We start from the raw sequence: 21000 nt of genomic DNA, 5'->3' as shown, positions 1-21000 counted from the left end.
TGGAAGAAGGGGTGTGTGTCCGGTAAAGGGTAGTTAATTTTGGAAGGGCATGGGCCCTTTTTGGATGACGAATCACAGACGATCGTCAAAGCGCGCTAATCGTACAGTGTTCTACACAAAATAGCTCATACCCCCGAGTAAGATCAAACATATTTTTTCAATGTTCAAATTTGTCCCTTAAATGAAAAATTAGTTATTTAAAAACTAATTTGGATTTGGATAACGCATTGGGGATTTAAAGCAACAAGCCCTCCAATAAGCACAATTGACCCTTCAGCTAAGATTAGACAGAGCAAACCAATTATTTCGACTGAAGCTTGCTTCAATCAAAGAATACCAATCGTTCCAAAAATATCACCATCTGAACAATTACCAAAGCCGGACCTATATCCAAACCAAGACGTTACAACACGTTTCGCTGTAAATCAGATAAAGGAAAACACAGCACGCAGGGTACAACGATTTCCGCAAAAAATGGTGCATGTTAAACCTTACCTGACCATTGCACGAGTTACCCTCTGGTGTTCGCCCTTATCAGCGCTGGTACGAACCTTCGCCTTATCAATCACCGGTTTCGATTAAACGTACCCGTACCGGTGACGTCACACTGCTCAGAGCAGGCATCTTTTGCGTGCCGTACTGTGACGGGTTTGGTGCGCTGGTTTCATCTTTATCAAAACGATTAAGTCGCGTTGCGTGTGTGGACGGTAGAGACAGACAGATAGAGAGAGAGAGAGAGAGCGTGCGCAAGAGAGAGCTTCCAATTTAAAGGGTTTCTCAGCTGCTTCCGATCGAGAGAGTCTCGTTCGTTAATAAAACAATTCATTTTTCCTTTCAAAACACCTTTCACTAAACTTTTAACGATAGTAATGGTCTATCACGGCAAGAACAACACACTAAGTAATCACACTTAGTAATTGGTAGTAGTAATCACCCCGAGCGCCACACGCATACACTAACCCTGCACGATTGGTTCTCTCGCTCACGGTCGTCGGCGTATCGGGCACGGTAGTAGTGAATCGGTTTCCGAAAACGCATCGTAAACAGGACTGGCGCGATCTAACAGCTGTCAATTGTCTCTCGGTCGTCCACATGTGCGTACGCTCGTCTGGCAGCAAAAGCGCGACCACCAGCCCAGTAAGATCCCAGCTGCCCAGTTTCGTCTAGGGCTGGAGTAATCTGTTGCCAATAGTGTGTGAGTGTTCCGTGTGTGCCGTCTGTGTGTGTGTCCCGTGTGTCTGGTGCCTGGTACTGCTGCTGCACAATCTCATCTTTTCTAATCCACTTTCCGAACGGCGACGACGGCGAGACACGAGAAACAAACAAACGAACCAAACAGTAACCATAAATCGTAGTTGGCGGTGTGCGTACTGTCGAAATCCCAAAGTTCTCAACAAAAAAAATCCCATTTTGACAGTTTGCACACTTTCTTGTTTGTTGTTTGTGGCCCGCGGAAGTGTCTAGTGCGTGTAGTTTTCCTTTCCAAAACACCAACGTTCTTAACGTTAGCTAACAATCCTCAGGCCGTTTTTTTTTTGTATCGGTATCGGACTCTTTCTTCATTAACGGCCGCAATTAATGCAGTGCAATTAATGTGTAGAAGAGCTAAGTTGCCAGCATCGTCGAAAGTATTTATTTCATTTATTTATTCACCTTTAACCCTGGCAGCAATTGTAGGCAGTTCTTGATCGTTTGGGGGATCGTGTGTGCCACTGCAGTGAGTGAAGCATAAGTGAAGTGTTTGTGGAAAGCTGGACCGATAATCCTAAGACCCTAAGAATGCCTTCGGAAAAGCGCGTTAGTCAACCACGGATCGTGCGAACGTACGAGTTCCCGACGAAACCCGAGAAGCAAACACTTGGCCAGTATCTCTACAACACGCAGGATGGCAAAATTATGGGCAGGACAGCGAAAAGCTGGGGTAAGTAGAAGTCGTGTACGTTAGTGTCTAGCGACCGTGGGACATCTTCACCATCGCACAGCAGGGCCTTCTGCATATAGTGATGATCCTTCCTGTGGCCGCTCTCTCCGATCCGGCTAGCAGCGGTGGTGAAGGCCTTGGAAGTATTTGAACACTTCCACACAGCCTGCTTAGCTCGTCCCGTGGCTGATAACGTTATCATCAAACTAGGGTTGCGCTGAAACGGTTTTAGGGACCGCTTGCTTGGTTGCGGATGCATACACGCGCGCTCACGATGTACCCGTAGTGCCCGTGATAAGGAGCCACACCAGAGTGAAAGAATTATGCCCTACCTCAGGCTCACTCCAGCCCGTTTCGGTTCGGACTCCATCATGGACTGGTTGGAGGTGGTGGGGTTAAGCGTTCGATGGTTGGGATGGATGGTAGCAGGGCGCAGAAATTGCAACACCAACGATGCGACACACGGTCACATGGTTCCTGGCATCTTGGCGCTCAAGTGTTTTTTTATTGCACGGCAGACTATGCTGCATCCCACGGGACTACTCTACAGTTTACACTTGAAAGTACTTCAGGCACGTGTCATAATTTGTAACTGCAATAGCGGAATGAGCTTCATCGTGACATTAAAATGCAGCTGGAATCGGACATTCGTGCACTTAAACGCGCTTGATTGCATTTTAACGATGGAAATCCAAGGGCTGTTTTCCCAAATGCCTCAGATGAGCATCGTTGTTTGATGTCCGTACAGTGATGTTTCAACAAACAATAACTTCTGTCTGTGGAATCCCGGAAACAAATGGCGGAACTTTTTGCAAAACCCAAAACACATGGCTGGAAAAGAGCAGTCTAATGTGTTCCTCATAGACTTTTGGCCTTCCCATCGTCGAGGAGAGTAATTTCACCATCCCATTCCAAACTGACGCAACGCCTCTCGTTAGAATGTTAATGTTAATCATCATCGATGCGTATTGATTATCACTTTGTCTATAACTTTGAATTGGTCCATAAGATGGGCTGCTGTTGACACTAGAAATTCATCTCTCTGTTTTGATTCGCTGGCCTCGCTATCTCCTGATATCACTCACATTGTGACTAATTCACGCATATTGTTTTTGCTAGCTTGCTTCACCGGATCGAACTGGATTCTGAGATCTGGATTTATCTCGCTAATGATGGATGCAGATTTTTGCCTTTTCTTTACGGTATCTTGGCATCTTGACAATTTCTTCTAATTACCTCTACTAACCTTGGAGCGTATATCAGCACGCCGAGATCACTAATCCTAAACTAGACGATCGTGCGTGTGAAGCAGCCAATGTGTACCGATCTACTTCCTACGGATATCTCAATTACTCCAGCAAACTACACCACCAACTGTCTGGCACAGTTTTGGAGGTTAGAAGACCGAAAAGTCAGACAAGTTTTTCTTCTAGACCATCTCCACAAAACTGAAGTGGATCATCAGGAGTATCGGGTAGCACCGTCCCATCTGGCAGTCTTAAGAGTTGCGGTTAAGTGTACTTTGGAGGTCTAAAAATAATCGGCACGCCAAAAATCCAAGCGCTTCGTTACTTATCGCTCCATTTCGTCGCCCGGTGAGCCACAACTATAATTTAACACGCCCAACAGGTGTCTTCGGTACACCCCGTGGTGGCAGAATCGAACCCAGCGCACAGGACGGCTACACATGGCGACCAAGGTCAACAAACAGTGTAAATGGGTCGTTGTACGTTTCGCCGCTGTAATGGAGCCGAACTTAGTCAAACCGAGGGCCTGGCACACGGTTGCATGCTGCAGATGTTTGCTTAACGCGAGCCGGGAGCCGGCCAGAGTTCTTGAAGCAACTTTGTTGAATCACTCTTCTATTTCCCTTTTATTTGTCCCAGAGTTATCTCCACACGGGCTGTACCGCTAGTGTCTCTCCATAGCAACATCTTCTTCGGAATCATAATCTTATCAGTCCGCCAGTTTCTAGCAGAAAGCTGGCGCGCATGAATCATCATTCATTGAGAAGCGAATCCGGGGAAACGATTATGCTTTTATTTCGCTAGCTTTCTTAGTGTCTGCAAAAGCGGCAATAAAAGAACGAAACTTCAATAGGATGACCGGAGGGAATTCCACAATTGAAGACACCTTCTCCACCCGCCTTTCCTTCCGTGGGGAACGGTGTGTGTCTTCATTTGTGCGAAGCCGTTCTGGCCCAGCCGGCAAGATAGCTGGCGTTATCTTGATGGCACTTAATTCCCTGTGTGTTTGTCTCACCGCTCGCTTGCCATTTAATTAGCGGATACGCCAGTTTCGGCTGCTGGCCCCCCCTCTGTTTGCGTAGTGGTAAAAGTGTGAACACACGCACCCGGCTGGCGACAGAAAACGGAAGAACCCGGATCAAGCGTCTCCGGACGCCGAACGCCCTCCCGCACCGGCATGCTCACCTTCCAGCTCGAGTGCATCGAGCGAGATTAAAATCGACGTTGGTTCTTTTTTGCCTCTCGCAGACACTAAATTAGCAATAGGAAGGAAATGCACCACATCTCGAATGATCGATCCATGGGAAGGAGGATTTGGAATGAGAGTTGGAAGATTCCATTTCTATTTTGCAGGTCGATTTGTTTACGTAGCACGGTTTAGGGACCGCCAGCTCTCGGATGCGACGGCTGGAGGAGACGAAAAGTAAATTCGAGCCGTGTCTATATGATGAACAAATTAGTGATCGAATGATAGATTCGCAGTGGTGCGCAATATTTTTGATTATCGAAGGCGTTTCGTGTGTCTAGCGAACAAAAAAACGAAGACTCCGCGCGCAGCAAGGGTAGGCTGTAGAGCTAGAGCAGCAGGCAGGCCTATATCGCGAGATGGTGTAAATAGCATTTTAATGTGTATTTACCTTAGGGAAGCCTTTTTCAGTTTGAGTGTTGGGTAAACACAGCACAGGGCGTGCAGAGAATCGTGTCATGAAACTAAGGCTTAGATGAGGACGGGACGACCTTCACCTAGTGTTTCGTGTTACTGCTGGTTTTAACCGAAAAAATGCCGTCAAGTATATTCCGGAGAGCAGGATCTAGTTGAGAATCGAACCACTAGCCCGGAGAGTCATGGGGTCCTCCGTTATTGCCCTCCTCTGTTTGACCGCCATCGTTCACTAATGCGTGGTAATATTGCCCATAGGACCATCCATTATTGATCGAATCGTAGGTGTATCGTTGTAATCATATGGAAATAATAACGAGTTTCCTCTCGATACACCCATAACTCTCGATCGAACAATCTCAATCGAGGTGCTATAATTACCGATCAATATGCGTTTGCACTCGCGATCAATTTGCCGGCCCCGTCATCTGCATACCAATCAATGCCATTTTTGTTTTCCATTACGTCCATATACCCGTCAAAACTGCATCGCGATGGGTGGGTGGTGGCAGGTGAAGGTGTCACTCTACCACCACTGCATCATACTTACCTCGGAATGCAAGTACGATCGCGTGGGTAGAACTTTACGCTGAAATGAAAATGTTGGGAAATTGTGGCAGAATTCCTACCGGCTAGTATGCTCGGAACGCTTGCCTTCGCCTAAAGATAGCAGAGAGACCAACCTGACACAATGTTTCACCAACCAGATAAAGCTTCACTTAGATCAGCAAAATAACTCACACGTGCACACGATGATCTCTGCTTAAATTTCACCGACTTTAACCGCTTTTTCGCCTGTAAATACAAATTCAAATCCATTGCCAGGGTTTGTAAGGCTCGTGTGTCTGGTGGAGGTTTCAAAACAATACAGAACACAACACTTTCTCTCTGTCTGCTTCTTCTTTCCCTCGGTTCCCAACCACTCACCCAACAGCTACCACCATCCATCCATCCAACCATCCACGAGAGCTAAATTTAATCGTCCAATTTCAACCGGTGTCTGTGTGTGTGTCGCATTTCGTCCGCTCGCTTGCTTGATAGCTTCACCATCATGATAGGTATCAGTGTAATACTTTTTCGTGTCGTCTAACCTCACCTAACCCTTTAGCGGTGGTGCCCGCTAAATACGGAAGGAGTGCATTCGGTGGGAAACGACGATCAACCCCACGAGCAAGGGCGTGAGAGAGAGAGAGGCTTATTGCGATTGCATCGAACCGGATACGGGTGGTTTTTGGTTTCTAAATATACAGAAAACCGTTTAAGTCTCCTCCGCATCAAGCCGTCGATGGTCCGTCGATGTAGCGAATCGTCGTTGTGGTTGTTTTTTCAATGGCAAATAGGTTGTTCAGCTTACTATCTGTTTACCAAACCGATTGGGGAGTTTTGACAAAGGGTTGAACCTGCTCTTGTTTAGATACCCCAAGACATTAAAACAACATCATTTCTTAATGCAAACCGGTTCACCGTGAAGCCAAGCGGCCAAGCTTCACGATAAGGTGGGCAAGCTCTCAGGCCACACGATAAACAGATTGTCACTTCCGATGATGTTAATAGCACCTTCCACCGTTAGAACCCCGTGCATGCGTTTGCAAAATGGACATCAATTAGAGCGATATTAAAGCACCATTACGCCAAAGACTCGAACGATGCGTTCGTTGATGCATATAATTTACAGCCACCCGATAACGAGTGCAATCCGACGCTGCAACTGCAACACCACAACTGCAGCCCTTGTGGACCACTGTGTTGATCACATTAATTGTTGTCTGCGCACCCAGGGACAATCCGGGTCCTGGACTGGGTCGTTACTATGTGCTCTTTGATTAAGATAGCTTCTGTTGACGGTTGATCCACTTATCGTTGATATCGGAACGATCCACGTGTCGTGTAGATTGTAGCTACTCTTGGTTTGCGTATGGTTGGGATTGCCGCGCTGATATGAACATGTGATGAGTCCGATTGCAGGAAGAGGTTTTCATCAGCTGGCTGCAATCAGCTACGTTTAATTCAACACTTCACCGCTTTATGCCAATCGAAGAAGGGTTCTACGGTATATAGTTCCTCCCATAGGACCCATATTCTGATTTCCAGCTGGAACATTCTGTACTGAGATGTTTCCTCTAAATTATTTAGTCTTCGGGAGGAGGTTTTCGTGGGTACTTGAGGTACAGTCTTTGATGTGCGTCTGATGATGTCATAGATGAGAGTCATATATCAGATTGCATTGCTCTTATTTGAGGCTCTTAAAACGCGTATCGAGTTCCAAGAAATGTATATTATCAGAAGCCTGGTGCTCTCAGAATTCCTTGGCCATAGTTTAAGCCACGGTACTCGAATAGAACTTCCTACATGTCAAAGCCCTTTCCTAACATATTTTTCCTTTCATCCCCATTAGCCCAACTTATGCTGTTCTATGCCTGCTTCTACACCGTACTTGCCGCCCTCTTCGCCATCTGCATGCAAGGACTTCTGGTCACGCTAAACCATCAATATCCCAAGTGGCAGCTGGATGAGTCCCGGATCGGCACGAACCCCGGTGTCAGCTACCGTCCCCAGCCGGAAGATGCGGAAAGTTTCAACTCCATTCAGTACGTTGCCGCCAACAAATCGGACGTGACGATGTGGGTGAACATGATCAACGATTTTCTCGCACGTAAGTTCAGAGGCTCGAAAACGGTGCGTGTCCGCGATTGTGATTAACTGTCGGCAATTTCCTTGCAGCGTACGCGGACCATACACTGCTACCCGGTGGAGGCAAGAACCAGGTGATCTGTGATTTCAACACACCACCGTCGCGTGGAAATGTGTGTGCCTTCGATGTGAAGAACCTTGGCCCATGTTCGGCATCGGCAGGATACGGCTACAACCGATCGGCGCCTTGCATTTTCATCAAGATCAACAGAGTAAGCCGAATAGAACGATCACCTAGCCTTTCTCTTAGATGCTGATGTGAATCATGCACCCCATTTCATAGATTTATGGCTGGCAGCCCGAATTCTACGAAGATGTCGATGATCTTCCCACCGAGATGCCCGACGATCTAGTGTCCCACATCCGATCGCTTCCTGCTCCCGATCGCCGCCAGGTGTGGATCACCTGCAAGGAACTTACCAACAGCGACGAAAACCAGCTCGGCCCGGTCGAATACCTGCCGAGCCAAGGTTTCCCAGCGTATTACTATCCGTACATGAACATCGACGGCTATCTAAGCCCACTGGTGGCGGTACATCTTGCCCGCCCGAAGCGTAAGTACCTCCGTCACGTAATCTCGCCGCATTACACTATCGCTCGTGCTCACTGTTCGTCACCCTCTCGATTGCAGCAAAAACGACCATCAGCATCGAGTGCCGCGCCTGGGCGAAAAACATCATATACCGTGGAGGAAGCCGCGACCGAGCGGGTTCGGTGCAGGTATCGCTGCGTATCGATTAGATAGCGATGCGGTCGAATCCCACCTGGGAGGACACTGAAAAGCGAAACACCCGTACCTTCCCCGTGCGACAATGTCGAATCGTTGTTTTCTTTTCCTTACCTTCTTTGTTATGCCGATTCGTGGTACATAGCGGTGGATCAAACTTAGCCCAGGGGAGGGATAAACGTACAACGTGAAATTGAATAGGAGGTGTCACAAATGCAGCATAGATACAATCAGCGAAAAATCATCGTCCTTCACCCAGCCACGAGTGGCTCACGCCGCCACGCCACACCATGTGCTATGAAAGAGTTTACTTAAACGTTTTAGTCAAGTGAGAAAATAATAAAAGAAAGTAAAGTAAAGTATGGAAATACACTAATAAGCGGTTAATTTATGTACACAATAAGTAGCGCGAACGCACGAGAAACGAGCAGCGACCGTTTGAAAGCAAGCGCAGTTTGAACGTGAAATATTTCACGCATACAAGCGATGAAAAGTTTCATTCAAAACACCGAAGCTACCACGTGAGCGCTTCTTGTTCGTTTTCGTTCGAGGTTTTAAGATTATAAATCCGTTGTACTTTTAAACGTCGATAAGAATAGTTTAGCACAAAGAAGAACTTATAAAGCTTCCATTAGTACCATAAGAAATCGACTTACATCGCCGTTTTCGTTTCGGTTTTGTGGAATTGGTTTGAGGGTTTATTTCGGTCTTAGTTGGTTTAGTTTGTGATAGGCGAGAAAATCTATATAGTACTGGAAATAGATACGGTTTGCGCTACTGTTACACCACCTTCGCGTACACAACGTGTGTCTCTCTTGCGTTAATCCTTCTCCATGTCGCGCGGAATACTTTGGGAAATATTTTTGTTTATGAACTAGTTAACGTTTTATCACGATTATCTTATCCTCTCTCGCTGTTCGGGCCCAACGAACCTATGTGTACGTGTGTACCTTATTGCTTATACGACATAACAACTGGTGTAGGGTGTGCTGCATCTCATCAAATTCACATCTTTAACCCTACTTAAAGCATTTCTTCACATATCGCTTAGTTTAACGATCTCTCGATCTGCTGATCACGTCTTGTGGTTCACTTGTGGTATTGGGAATGATTTACAGTGTATGTCTACTATTGCCCTCATGCCCATTCGTAGCATCTTCTCCCCGTCCCCTCTTCCATCCCTTTTCTCGTCTGTAGTATGCTTTATTGTCAAATCTTTTGCATATCACTCACCCGGATTGCTTCTATTGCTCGCTTGACCTAGGCATGTTGCTTCTTTTCCAAACACTTTTCCAACAAGACACAAAGCTCCACCTCTTTGTTGTCGTAGCTCCATCTCATTTGTTAAATAATAAACCGAAAGGGTGCAGAGCTAGAGCTTGGAGCTTTCGAAAAACCCCAGGGAGGAACTAGTTGCATCTAAACTAGACTCTTCGCTCCTACCGCTGGACGCTGAGCACGGTCTTAGCTCATCCTCTATTGGACATCACAAAAGTTTATCACAAAATACTATCCAGTTACTCAACCACCATCACCGCTATCATTATTGTTGTTGTTGTTGCTGCTCTCATCTCTTAGTTCTCTCTCCAGGGATCCGTTTCGCGGTACATACGATCGACGTTCTCTTGCAGAAGTTTCTGTTGCTCTACAGGTAGACGGTTTCAGAAGATCAGGGGATAAAAGTTGAGGGGATAGGATAGAATTCTTACCTGGTGAAAGGTTGGCGATCACACTCTGCTTCACAAGGAACTCATTGCACAGCTCCCGCGAGAGTCCGAATGCGTGCATATTACACGTGAAGCTCCTGGAAAGAAATTTTAACCATCCAATGTTAGAGCTCTAAGGCCAAGTTGCTGCCAATGTCCCACTCACCCTAACTGTCCAAAGCTAAGATTCTGATGGTAGTGTTTGTCCTCCTGAAGTTCGGCTGGATCGGTACGATCACAAGCACTGGTAGAAGAGGACCGCTCCATCTCTGGAACAGTAAGCGTGGTCGCACTCGCCGCACCTTCATCGGTACACCCGAGAAACGGGTCGACTCCGGCTGCAAGAATGGTGCTTCCCTTGACCACATGTTTCACCTGCGAAGTTGGTGCACTCGGCGAATGTTTAACCGTGGGAGGCACCGGTCGATGCTTCCGTTCCGTCTGCAGTGCATCGAAGAAGGCCGCGTTCCAGAAGCGCAACGTTTGCCAGATCGGTTGATCGCGCAGGTAGGTGTACAGGTACTCCCGGTACGGATCACAGCCCGGTACGTCGACTGCGAAGGATTCATTACGTTAGTTCAACTCCAATAGCCGGACCCTTCAAGCATACTCACTATCATGGTAAAAGGTAAAGCACATGTTCATAAGCGTCTTGGCCGGCGAGTAGTCCTCGCTTTCGGCACACTCAAACAGGACGATCGCAAAGTATTGGATGAGCGAGTAGAACGTTGACTCGTCCACGCGCTTCGTTTTTGCGCGCTGTGCGTTCACCAGCCGTGAAAACCACAGCCTTCCCGTTTCCGTCTAACAAAGGACAGCGAAATGTTCAGCGTGAGGTGAGATATTTCCAAGAAGAATTTATCCTGCCTGGGGACAAACAGCAGGAACTCCTTACCCTTGCGTACTGTCCAAAGTCCGACTTTAGCTGCAGCGTGATGCTAGAGCTGTCGTGGAAGAGAATGCGCACGAACCGCTTCATAAAGTCCAGCACCGCTTCCTCCGACTGGCTGTCCAGGCTGATGGACGACGCCCACGACGGTACCGAGTTCTCCGACTCCGACCGTATCCACATCTTCAGCTCGGACGACTCGAGCGTACCACTGAAGGCACACGATTCGTTGTCACTGGTGGAGGCACTGCTTGGAATACCTGAACGTGGCCCGAGATCCGGAGCTAAATATCGGTTGCATTCCATTGCGAAACTTCCTCAACCACACACACACACACACTTACCTAACCGTGGCTCACGCCCGTAGTGGAAGTCTTTGCCCCAAGGAAACCCATCCGGTGTGGGAACGGTGTTGATGGCCTGCATCTTCAGTGCCGGTTCTCCCACTTCCGGCCCACCGGACGGTTGCGGAGACTTCGAATCGAGCGAGTACGAGTTCTGGCTGTAGTTGCTGTGGCTAAAGTCGGCACTGAGACTATGCGAGGGGGCTCGTTCCGTTACACGCTCCTCGCTTTCTTTGCTGGTGGTTGTCGGCTTGACCGCGGGCGTCGCTGTTGGCACCGGTTGTGGGGACGTGCTTGAAGCCGGAGGAGGAGGAGGAGGAGGAGGAGGAGGTGGTGGTGGTGGGGGTAGTACTGTAAGTAAGAAAATCGTTCAACTCAATTCCATCAAGCTTCACCCACCATCGCCAGCTGTGCACGTACAATGCGAAAAGGCAGGATTCCGATAGCGTCCAGAGAGGACTTCTTCGTGGGCTCTACGCTCTTTCGCCCGACGCAGCTCGTAGTCAATTTGATGTTCACCACGCGCGTCATCTGTTGGTAATAATATATTATTATAGCAAATTTCTAAAGTACAGATGAGCTGGGCGAGATCCTGACCTGGATGTTTCATGTTGGACGACTCGTACTTTCGTCTCAGCATATCGTCCACCTTCATCTGGTTCCGGTTGGCCGTCGTTTCGGTGTCGGAGGACGAGGTGAGGCTCAGGGCGGCATCGATCTGCGAATGAGAGGGCCCGAGATGATGGTAAGAGGAGAAGGAGGTCTTCTTCTTACGCTCACTGTCCATCTTGCTGTGATCGTGATAAGATGAGTCTCAAGCCAGGGTTTTCGGTGAATAAAATCAGGCGCTAAACCCAATGCCACAGGACCCTTTCTAGGTTTAGGACTCTTGCTTTGTATCAGTTTCATTCAAACTTCATCCCATTCATCTCTTTTCATAAAATCACTCTTTAAAGCCACCTCCAAAGTGGGTCCTACAAAACCCTTTCCGTTCGCAAATTGATTGTGAAATCCCATCCACGAACCCTTCACGATGCTACATTGTCCGTGAAGTAATCATAACCTCACGAACCACTCGCTTAAAATTAACGTCGAATCATAAAACAGGACCCGAGCCCGCATCGAGAAGTGCAAAGGAAAGTGCAATTTCACAACGAAATGCCGTCGAGTGGCGAGCGTAACTAGCCGGAGCACTTTTGCACTTCAACCACCATCCTAGGTCCCTGGGCGAAAAAGGGTCCTCGGTCACCATCACCACCACCATCAAGGTTCGGTCAAGGACGCTCTCGAAACCGGCCGATGAGCCTTCCATGGACGGCATTCCATTCATCTTCGACCCGGGGACACCGGGATTCAATTGAAAACCAATCAGTGAAATGAATGAAACGACGAGCGAGCTATCAGGATGGTGGATGATTCGGTGTCCTTGCCACGAAGGCCACGTGCCGCTATCGATGTCGATTGTACTTAGAAGCATCGTCGTACCACCACCATCATCATCATTGGGGTTTACTTTTCACCGGAGTGGTGCAGGCACACGGTCCTGCCAGGCTTTCGTTTGCGTCGTTGACCCAATTAAGGGACGATTTAAACTGAACGAAAAACGAAACCCCCGATGCCACCGGTTTGATGTGTGCTCAGTTTTAATTCGAGGACAGAAACGTTGTCCTACGCTGTTTGAATAGCAGCCCAGCTGAAAAAAAGGAAAACAAACCACTGGCTGGTATTTCCCAGCAGTCAAGCGAACATTGCCGGGAATCCTGAAGTCCCCCCCCCCCCCCCACCACTCGAAGTCAGTACAGTCAAACATTTGTCCAACACGTTCGGTCGACATGATGTTTGCATCTATTTTGCATATATGGAAAGCAGAACAACGAAAGGCAGATAGTGGCGATGGTGTGTTGTACTGTCCTTCTCCTCTTTTTGGTCGTTCGGTCAACATTGCCTTCCATTCTGGCATGTCCAGTGTATCACTAACGAACGGCGTTCCTGAGTTTTGGTTTTTTTGTTGTTGCTCTGCCATTCCTGCACGATGCGCCAGCAGGACATAATGATGGTCTTTTGCATGGCCACGGCAACCCGACCGACTGTTTACCTGACCAACTTTTACGCTAGCTGGCGATGAATTATTCAGCCCAGTGTCTAATTGACGCTAAGTGTTGTCCGGGGAATTACAATGATGTTTATTGGGGAAGGATTTATGCTCTGGCCATGAGAAGGTAGATCGTGAGTTCTGGAACTTCTCTTCTTGAAGTGGAGCATTCGTTACCATCTTTCAAAATTCTTCAAGACTCTTGTCGGGACTCTGCAGGACAATGGATGGTAAATAATCATATCTTCTATATACAAATATCCTTCCAAGAATTTTGCTTGTTACACCATGCTCTACACGGAGCACTTTAGGCGGGCTCCAAGAACTTTTCAACCAACAAGTTTAAACTATGCACACTGTCCTTTTTATCGGAGGCGTGTAAATAGTTTTCCTGCCTGCGGCAAACGACACTGGATCGTCCTTATCTCTTACCAAGGCCGTACCATCCGTTCACACCTGTCCCAGAGCGGTTGGCCGCCTGCTCACCGGAAAGGCCACAAGGACACAGCCGTAATCCCTCTTCTTCCTTCTCTCCTTTCTCATCCCGCCCGGCTGCTAAACAGCCAATTGAGCGAAACTGGATAAGGCCGCTAGAGAAAGCGCTGAACCTCCCGGTGTGGTCCGGTCTGGTTCAGCTATCGTCTTCCCTCGGCCGACCTGCCCAATCTACCATCTTGCATCAGCAAACGGCCGCACTGGCGCAGCACACCGTTCCATAAACACCGATCAATATCTCGGGAAAAGTCGCGGCGGTACACATTCTTGCACGACTTTTCCGCACCATAAATTCCGAGATTCTACCGCATACGGCCAGACACGGGCAAGTGAGCAACAGTGGAAATGACTTTACACTCACACACACACTCGCATTCTACTACGGATTATTGTGGTTGCACAAAGCCGGTGTCCGAAAAGAGGGAAAAAGATCACAATTTACCACAACCAACAATGGCGTGTGTCATCCCTTACATCCTGTGTGTGTGCGCTGTGTTGAGCCTGTTTTTTGCCAAGGACGGACATTGCTCACTTCATCGAATCAGCGGGCCCAACTGCACACCGGGGAATCGTTTGACACTTTCACAACCACCGGAACCTGGGCTTTGGGCCGGGCCTGGCTGCAATGCGATAGTGTTTTGTGTCACTTTTTCCATGTTACAGCTCTCGGGGAGTGGGGAGTTGAACCGATACATAATTTATGCAATGGCCAACTCAGCGATAAAGCGTACGCTTGCGGAGGGCACGTTCGGTCGTCGGTGCTCGCAAAGTGGTGGCAGCAGTAGGAAAAAAAAAACTCTTACCGATAAATCCGTGCCTGCAATTTGTTTTCTAATTAGTCGCATAATGGGGTTTTGCGGTTCGAATTGCAACACAATAAAGCGGGAAAGGGTGGCCATTACCGTTACTGGTGCTGCAGCATGCGTGTAATGGGCAGAGAATAATCGGACAATCGGCGTGTGAGTGGGACATAAATTTCTCCGAGAGAGAAAGACAAAAGAAACGGAAAATCAAACGCAATTCTTTAAAAAGATTTGAAAATATTTCCTACAAAACCGATTTCATTTGGGTTTGCTTCAATAAATATTAATCCGATTCTGCTGACTGCTACATTATTTATCACGCATTTTTCAGCATCCAATCAACACGACCGGCCTGAATAATTTATCCACTTTAATCAAGCAGTAAATGGGCTATGGGTTTTACTTTATCCTTTAACCATGAAAATTCAAGGATTCTGCCTTGTCTTTTTCGAGCAATAGCAAGGCACTATGGTCCAGAGAACGACTTTGAGGTGACATAAATATCTTATTTCTGTTTTAAAAGTTTATTTCTGGAAAGACGGTCCAATAATTTCGCTTACTTTTTTCCATAATTTAATTAAAATTATTAATTTTAATTTTATGAGTTTATGTATCATTGATTGATTAGTGCGAATCTTCACATAACTGCCAGCTGGACCTGTGTTGAGACTATCTCAACACAGGTCCAGCTGGCAGTTATGTGAATATTCGCACTAATCAATCAATGATACATAATAGTCAAAAGGCATTTTTTGAATACCATCAAATGACTCAAATCAAAAAGGATTCCGTTCATCGGTGTCCTATCCTTCAAGCATATAAAAATGAAACGTCCACCTGCTTGGCTTGACCGGGACCACAGTGCAAAGGTTACATGATTTAGATCGCAGATTGATGACTCTCAATATCCCCCTTTTCTTGGAGGAAATAAATCGAAGTGTTCGTCAAGAGGGTTCACTCGAAAGGGTCATCAACATCGGGAAGGATTTCATCCCCTATCTTGTATCCATCGCAATACAATCCAACCTAAAGTGGCAGCCATGTTTACCACTGATTCTATCGATGTAAGTGCATTAAACATTCTGTCATCAATTCGTGGGGTTGGTGGAGGTATTTTCTTCCAAATGATTGTAATTTAACATGAACAGTTGCTTTCCTACCAAATACAAACGATTTGAAACACCTTTTCTTTAGTTTGTTTTGTAGCAAACCGATTCAAAATAAACACTTTCCGTGAATAAATCAATCAAGCGCTATTTCCCAACACTTCCGCTCCATCAATTATCCTTAGACAACAATTTCACAACCCAGCGATTCCGGTACAGTTTACCCAACTCACACGGCGGTGCAGAACCGGCACAAGAAAAGTGAACTCGCTCTTCCCACCCCTTTTTCTAAGCGATCGATCGGGTGGAAATTCTTGGAAGTTCATATCTTAACTCAACCCCGGTATCCATCCACCATCGCCGTGTGGCACAGCACCGTGCAAACGAAAGCAGAAAAGCGCCGTAAAAGCTGCGTTTCATAACGCGGCAACGGTGAGGATGTTTGCTCGTTTGCTTATCGGAAGCCTTTGCTTTGCGGGCTGCCAGCGCCTGTGGGAAGGTGTGCTTCCACGATGCCTCAGACCATCAATACATCGAACAGCAGATCGATTATCCGTATGTTCGCCGAGCGCGCCCGTTGGCTGGTTCGAAGAATAGAAGGTCGCGCGGATTTTCCATATTTTCACCTGCGACGAATTCGATTAAGAACTGATTCACACCACCCAAGAGTTCGTCCAGAAGTTCAAAGGGAGCGACAGATTGAGATGATTCAAACAGGAAAACCTGCCGGATAAGATAATCCATTTGGAAACTGTCGAAGCCGAAAAATGTGACTCAATTGATCAAAATAACGGTTTCCACGGAACCACCAAGCTCCGGTTCTGCTCCACTCAGACTGATTCGGTGATAAATAATGCATAGTGCGGATCGTGATGGAAAACCTGTGACTCTTTTTCTGTGTTGCACTGCAATGACATCGAACAGCAACTACCTTCCAGGGTAGAAGAAACCCTGTTTTTAAGTTCACCTTGGAATCACTTTCACTCGAACGCTGGCTTCGACAAGGTGATATTTTAAAAGAGGTCACAAGAACTTTTGAACCATTGAAAGTTCGCCATAACAACCCCACCTTACGATAAAAGAAAACGAAGGGGTGACAAACCCATCGGCCAAACTTTAGTTTGCACAGCGAACAAGTTTGATAAGCCGTGAAGCCGTTCTACTCAACCCTAGCTCACCGTGGTTTCGCCGTGAACAACAAGTTTGCACCTGTGTGTGTCGTTTGTTAGCACTGACACCCGTAGGACACAGTGGCAGTGGGCCGTAACGACAACACTCTGGTGACCTTTGTCTCTAGGGGGACGAACACCAAAACACCTGCTGGAGAATGAAATGGTAAACCGATACTCAAATTTGCAGTTCCGCTGTTTGGCCGTTTAACGGTGGCGCTTGTCTGTCTGCTTAAAATCGAATGGCATGTAGAAGTCATATGATAAATTGTATAGGCTTTTGTAACATAGATTTTATAGCTAAGGCTTTTTTTATAAAAGGTATGTTCATGGTTTAAAATGTGGTCTAAAGTTAAGAACAATCTAAAGTGCATTAATTATTCTGCCTTCGCATTTCAAGTTATCTCAAGCCCCTGTTAATCTAAGTCGCCTCTATATTCATGAACTTGAATGCAATTGGATAAACACTTGAGAATATTTACTTAGAATTAAAAAAAACATCGCGATTACCGATAAATTATTCGGAAAGAAAAATCCCAATGCTTTCGATGGCATTTAATAAAACTATTCCACTATGATGTCTCCTTATTACATTAATCAACACTCGCTCGAGAGAATTTCAATCAGCTGATTTAATTAGCGCATTCACCCATAATGTCCATTCGCTAGTACATACCACCACACCATATGGGACCATGTGCATAGGTCACACACACCCTCACTCGCATAATTAAGACACGTGCTTGTGAACTAATCCATCCGACCGAGGTTAGAGGACGCATGCACTAATGCTAATTAGTGACACCTGAGGGGAATGATTTGTCCATCGATTACGCCAACATACGCCACCATGATCTTCTCTTCTTACCCTCTTCTTTTCCCCGCAAACAACCACAACGAGCGCTTACCTTGTTGGAGATTCCGTTAATGATTTCGGTACTGTTGCCCAGCACGGACAGAAACTTGGACTTGATGGCGCTCGGCGTTTTGCCCATAAACGTCCGGATCCGATTCGCCGCGGCCGGTGAATCCCGTGGACTTCCGTCCGGTACCGGCTCCCTTCGCTCCCTGCCCATCGCCCCGTTCGGCAGCGTTTCCCGGGTACGGTCGGGCGCACCATTGCCGGGTTGTTCGTTCGTTGTGGCGAGCGTCGTTGCGGCCATCGTTTGACTTGCGGTTCGCTTCGGACTGAAACGTGAGCCACGCGAAAAGGTGGAAAGTGCCGATCCATCCATCGTGACTTCAACACAGCACAGCAGCACAACAGCACAAACGCGTATGATAAACTCTTCAACTGTATGGTAACTATTTGCCCACGGCTATCGGCACCAGTGGGATGGTGCGTGTTTTCCAATTAAAATTATCCACCTCCGGTAACTCGATCCATTTCCAGCCAGCTGATGTTGCAACCGTTTTTTTCTAATTAATATGTTTGTTCCCTCCGATCCGATTAGTTAGAATGGTTAGAATTCGTCATAAGCTCTTCGTCTGTGTGCGCCCTTCGAAAGCGCTTACGATGAAACGATCGCCGTATCACGAGGCAATTAATCGCGGGCCATGTGAGGAAAAGCACGTTTCCTTTAAAACACAATTATTTTTCGATTTTCACGCTGCTCGGCATTCTTATCTCTCTTCTGCTCTTATTGTCAACAGGACAACCGCAACCATGTCCTTCTCGCATGTGTGTGTGTGTGAGCCTTGTGTTGCTCTTTATCGACGACGACGACAAGGGATTGGTACTTCCAATTTATGACCCAAGGATAAACCGCTTTGCCGTCGACCTCTTGGAGCTGTTCGTTCCGTCCTGCTCGGGCGCACGCTGCCGTATTGGGCTACTGTAGACGAACATACTGAAGTGGGTCCGTGAGTGCGTGAAACCCCTGGGAAACCGATCGGTGCCGCATTATGTCACAGCCACACAAAACGGGAACTGTGCAATACTAACCAAATGCTCACACTACGCTCAGCTTTTTTCTCGGCCAGTTTTTCACAACCTCAAACACCATTTCGTAACATGATTTATTTAGGCACACACAGTGTAGCTTCCATTCTAGGCTTTTTCTCTTACTTTCACCTTAAAACACAGTGCTGGAACTACAGCATTCTACACAGAACGTTCTCGATGACTATTGCTCGTGGTGAGTCGTAGTAATTAGAATAAACCGAAAACGGGAGAAAAACACTTAAGCGCCACAGCACACACTCACACACGCGCCAACACACTGCGGTAGTAGCAGCAGCAGCAGGCTTAATTTTCCGGCCACACTTCCACGAAAAGCCGATTGACCGATAAGCTGTGTGAGGGCACACGAAAGGGAAGAAGGAAAGCGTGTGATGGAGCGAGCTCGCGGGGTTTTTCTTTGCGGTTTTGAAGAAAAGTGGACCAAAACCGAGCCAACCTCAACAAACGACCCGGTGGACCGGTGGTCGCTCCATCTAACCTACGGAAAAGCTACGAAACAACTGACTGGCAGGCAACCACTGCGGCATCCGTGTTTTGCTAGTGTTTCGTGGAAATATGCAGTCGAAAGAGAAAGAGAGAGAAAGAGAGGCACCGAGTGAGAGAGCGCTCTCTCGGAGAGAACTGTCAAACTTCGGACCACGAGTGTTTATTTGGCTTTGCACATTCGCCTGCTGCGTTTCTCAGTCCTTCCTGCTCTGTTCACCCTGTTGATACCGGCTGTTTGCGAAGAGTTCCTCAATACTGCGCACACTCACACCATCCAATACGAATGCCGGTAATGAAAGAGAAATGTCAAACAACCCGAAACACGACACGTTGGCGGAAGCGACTTCGGTTCTTGCGGTCGAAAGGCTTTGCGAATGCTTTTCCCAATCGCTCGTCGTGTTTGTTTTCACCTATCAATCAAACGGATCACCAGAGTGAATGTATTAGTGATCACAGAACTTGTCAACACTGGTACTAGCGTAGATTCCCTGCCTGTTGAAGCCTAAGAACGAGGTCATAAAAACAAAAACGAAAAAGCTTCTCTGCTCATGGGGGATGGAAACCGTGAATGGGTTGTTGGCGCAATCACATACACACACACACGCACACAGCAGTACGAAAGCAACGAAAAAAATGGGCAAAGGTTAATGACGATAAAATGGAACGCAAGGCTCGGCTGTCAATGCTCTTCACGGTTCGATGTTTGACTTTGGCAAGGTCTATGTTAAGAAAACTGTGGGTTTTATTTCCGTATCAGAGGATAGGAGGGGTGATAAGAATAGGTTTGTAGCAAAGGTAAAAAAGAAAACATTGTTACATTTCCACCGCGTAGTGCGTTCGATGGAGACACCTGGTGTTTTGTACAAATAAATGTTCTTCTTTAGTTTATCAAAGGATTTTTGACTCGAGCTATGAGAACCACAACAATCTCAAGACATATTAAGCTCTTTTTTTCGTTAATATCATATTGGAATATATTGTGTGTCTTAATAAACCATTATTCTTGACGCTTATATTTCGTAAACTACCAGGCGCCTCCATCCATCTCGTCCTTGGGTTAGTGGTTTGACAATTTAACAACACCGATGAGTGATCAAATCATCCCACCACGTCCTTACATACTTCCCACCTTCTCCGTCTCTTAACCCCCCATAACACATTCATCAAACCATTTGACGTGGCACGACCGGCTATGACGCAAAAGTGAAATCCGCGCGCCGGTTTCGAAACGTGCTGCCGAACCGAACGTTTGTCGGCAAAAAAACATGATCCTCTCAACATCCGCGCGTCGGTGCAAGCGTGCGGGGCAAGCACACACCGTAAGTCAAGCGGAAAAGTTCGGCTAAAATTAGGACTCTTTCAAAACCGCACCGTCTGCCGGCTGGTGGTGTGTTTTCGGGAGCGTAAACGAACGGCGCAAAATCGCTCGATCGATGCAACGGACGTACCTAGCTTAGGATAGTTGGATTTGGTGGCAAAAATTGTACACTTCTTTGGGTTGCGTTTGATAAGGTCTGGCTTAAGAAGACATAAAAATGTCTTTCTGATTGCTATAATTTAATAAATTTGCTTCATTTATGTATTCAAATAAAATAAAATAGATGTTATACTATCCTTACCCTATAAACACTTATAATACATCTAATAGTTAAATGCAATCCTCACAAACATCTAAAAAAAACTACAACTCAAAAACTAAAC

General features: G+C 46.9%; 2 protein-coding genes across 9 annotated transcripts; one reads left to right on the top strand and one right to left on the bottom strand.

Annotated features, from left to right (window-relative positions):
• The first annotated feature begins 1001 nt into the window (after window positions 1–1001).
• Window positions 1002–9044, top strand: LOC118513962 (sodium/potassium-transporting ATPase subunit beta-1-like). Of its 7 annotated transcripts, none has more exons than XM_036060380.1 (6): window positions 1002–1137; window positions 1669–1921; window positions 7224–7481; window positions 7550–7731; window positions 7803–8073; window positions 8151–9044. In XM_036060380.1, the coding sequence occupies exons 2-6, from the start codon at window positions 1780–1782 to the stop codon at window positions 8258–8260; spliced, it is 963 nt and encodes a 320-aa protein (XP_035916273.1). In that variant the 5' UTR covers window positions 1002–1137; window positions 1669–1779; the 3' UTR covers window positions 8261–9044. The 7 variants fall into 7 exon arrangements, with proteins under 7 accessions (XP_035916273.1, XP_035916270.1, XP_035916272.1 ...); XM_036060377.1 differs by having other exon boundaries at window positions 1023–1195; XM_036060379.1 differs by having other exon boundaries at window positions 1033–1248.
• LOC118513929 (uncharacterized protein KIAA0513) lies at window positions 8331–19332 on the bottom strand. Of its 2 annotated transcripts, none has more exons than XM_036060298.1 (9): window positions 17759–19332; window positions 11783–11903; window positions 11606–11716; window positions 11186–11536; window positions 10848–11125; window positions 10567–10756; window positions 10119–10506; window positions 9956–10050; window positions 8331–9891 (listed from the first exon to the last, which is right to left on the bottom strand). In XM_036060298.1, the coding sequence occupies exons 1-9, from the start codon at window positions 18083–18085 to the stop codon at window positions 9821–9823; spliced, it is 1932 nt and encodes a 643-aa protein (XP_035916191.1). In that variant the 5' UTR covers window positions 18086–19332; the 3' UTR covers window positions 8331–9820. The 2 variants fall into 2 exon arrangements, with proteins under 2 accessions (XP_035916191.1, XP_035916192.1); XM_036060299.1 differs by having other exon boundaries at window positions 10848–11101; window positions 17759–19331.
• Between the last annotated feature and the right edge of the window lie 1668 nt (window positions 19333–21000).

The sequence above is a fragment of the Anopheles stephensi genome, chromosome 3 (genome assembly GCF_013141755.1).
Source record: "Anopheles stephensi strain Indian chromosome 3, UCI_ANSTEP_V1.0, whole genome shotgun sequence".
In the NCBI taxonomy this organism is placed as follows: Eukaryota; Metazoa; Arthropoda; class Insecta; order Diptera; family Culicidae; genus Anopheles; species Anopheles stephensi.
The sequence above is the reverse complement of the archived record's forward strand: the minus strand, read 5'-3'. Positions and strand labels throughout refer to the sequence as shown.

What these genes read in the sequence shown, in the direction of transcription:
- LOC118513929 (XM_036060298.1), bottom strand. Translation starts at nt 18,085, where the DNA reads ATGGATGGATCGGCACTTTCCACCTTTTCGCGTGGCTCACGTTTCAGT. An exon ending in TTAACGGAATCTCCAACAAG is followed by an intron (nt 11,904 to 17,758) that starts GTAAGCGCTCGT and finishes TCTCATTCGCAG; the next exon opens with ATCGATGCCGCCCTGAGCCT. An exon ending in CTTAGCTTTGGACAGTTAGG is followed by an intron (nt 10,051 to 10,118) that starts GTGAGTGGGACA and finishes ATTTCTTTCCAG; the next exon opens with GAGCTTCACGTGTAATATGC.
- LOC118513962 (XM_036060380.1), top strand. Translation starts at nt 1,780, where the DNA reads ATGCCTTCGGAAAAGCGCGTTAGTCAACCACGGATCGTGCGAACGTAC. An exon ending in CAGGACAGCGAAAAGCTGGG is followed by an intron (nt 1,922 to 7,223) that starts GTAAGTAGAAGT and finishes CATCCCCATTAG; the next exon opens with CCCAACTTATGCTGTTCTAT. An exon ending in ACATCTTGCCCGCCCGAAGC is followed by an intron (nt 8,074 to 8,150) that starts GTAAGTACCTCC and finishes TCTCGATTGCAG; the next exon opens with CAAAAACGACCATCAGCATC.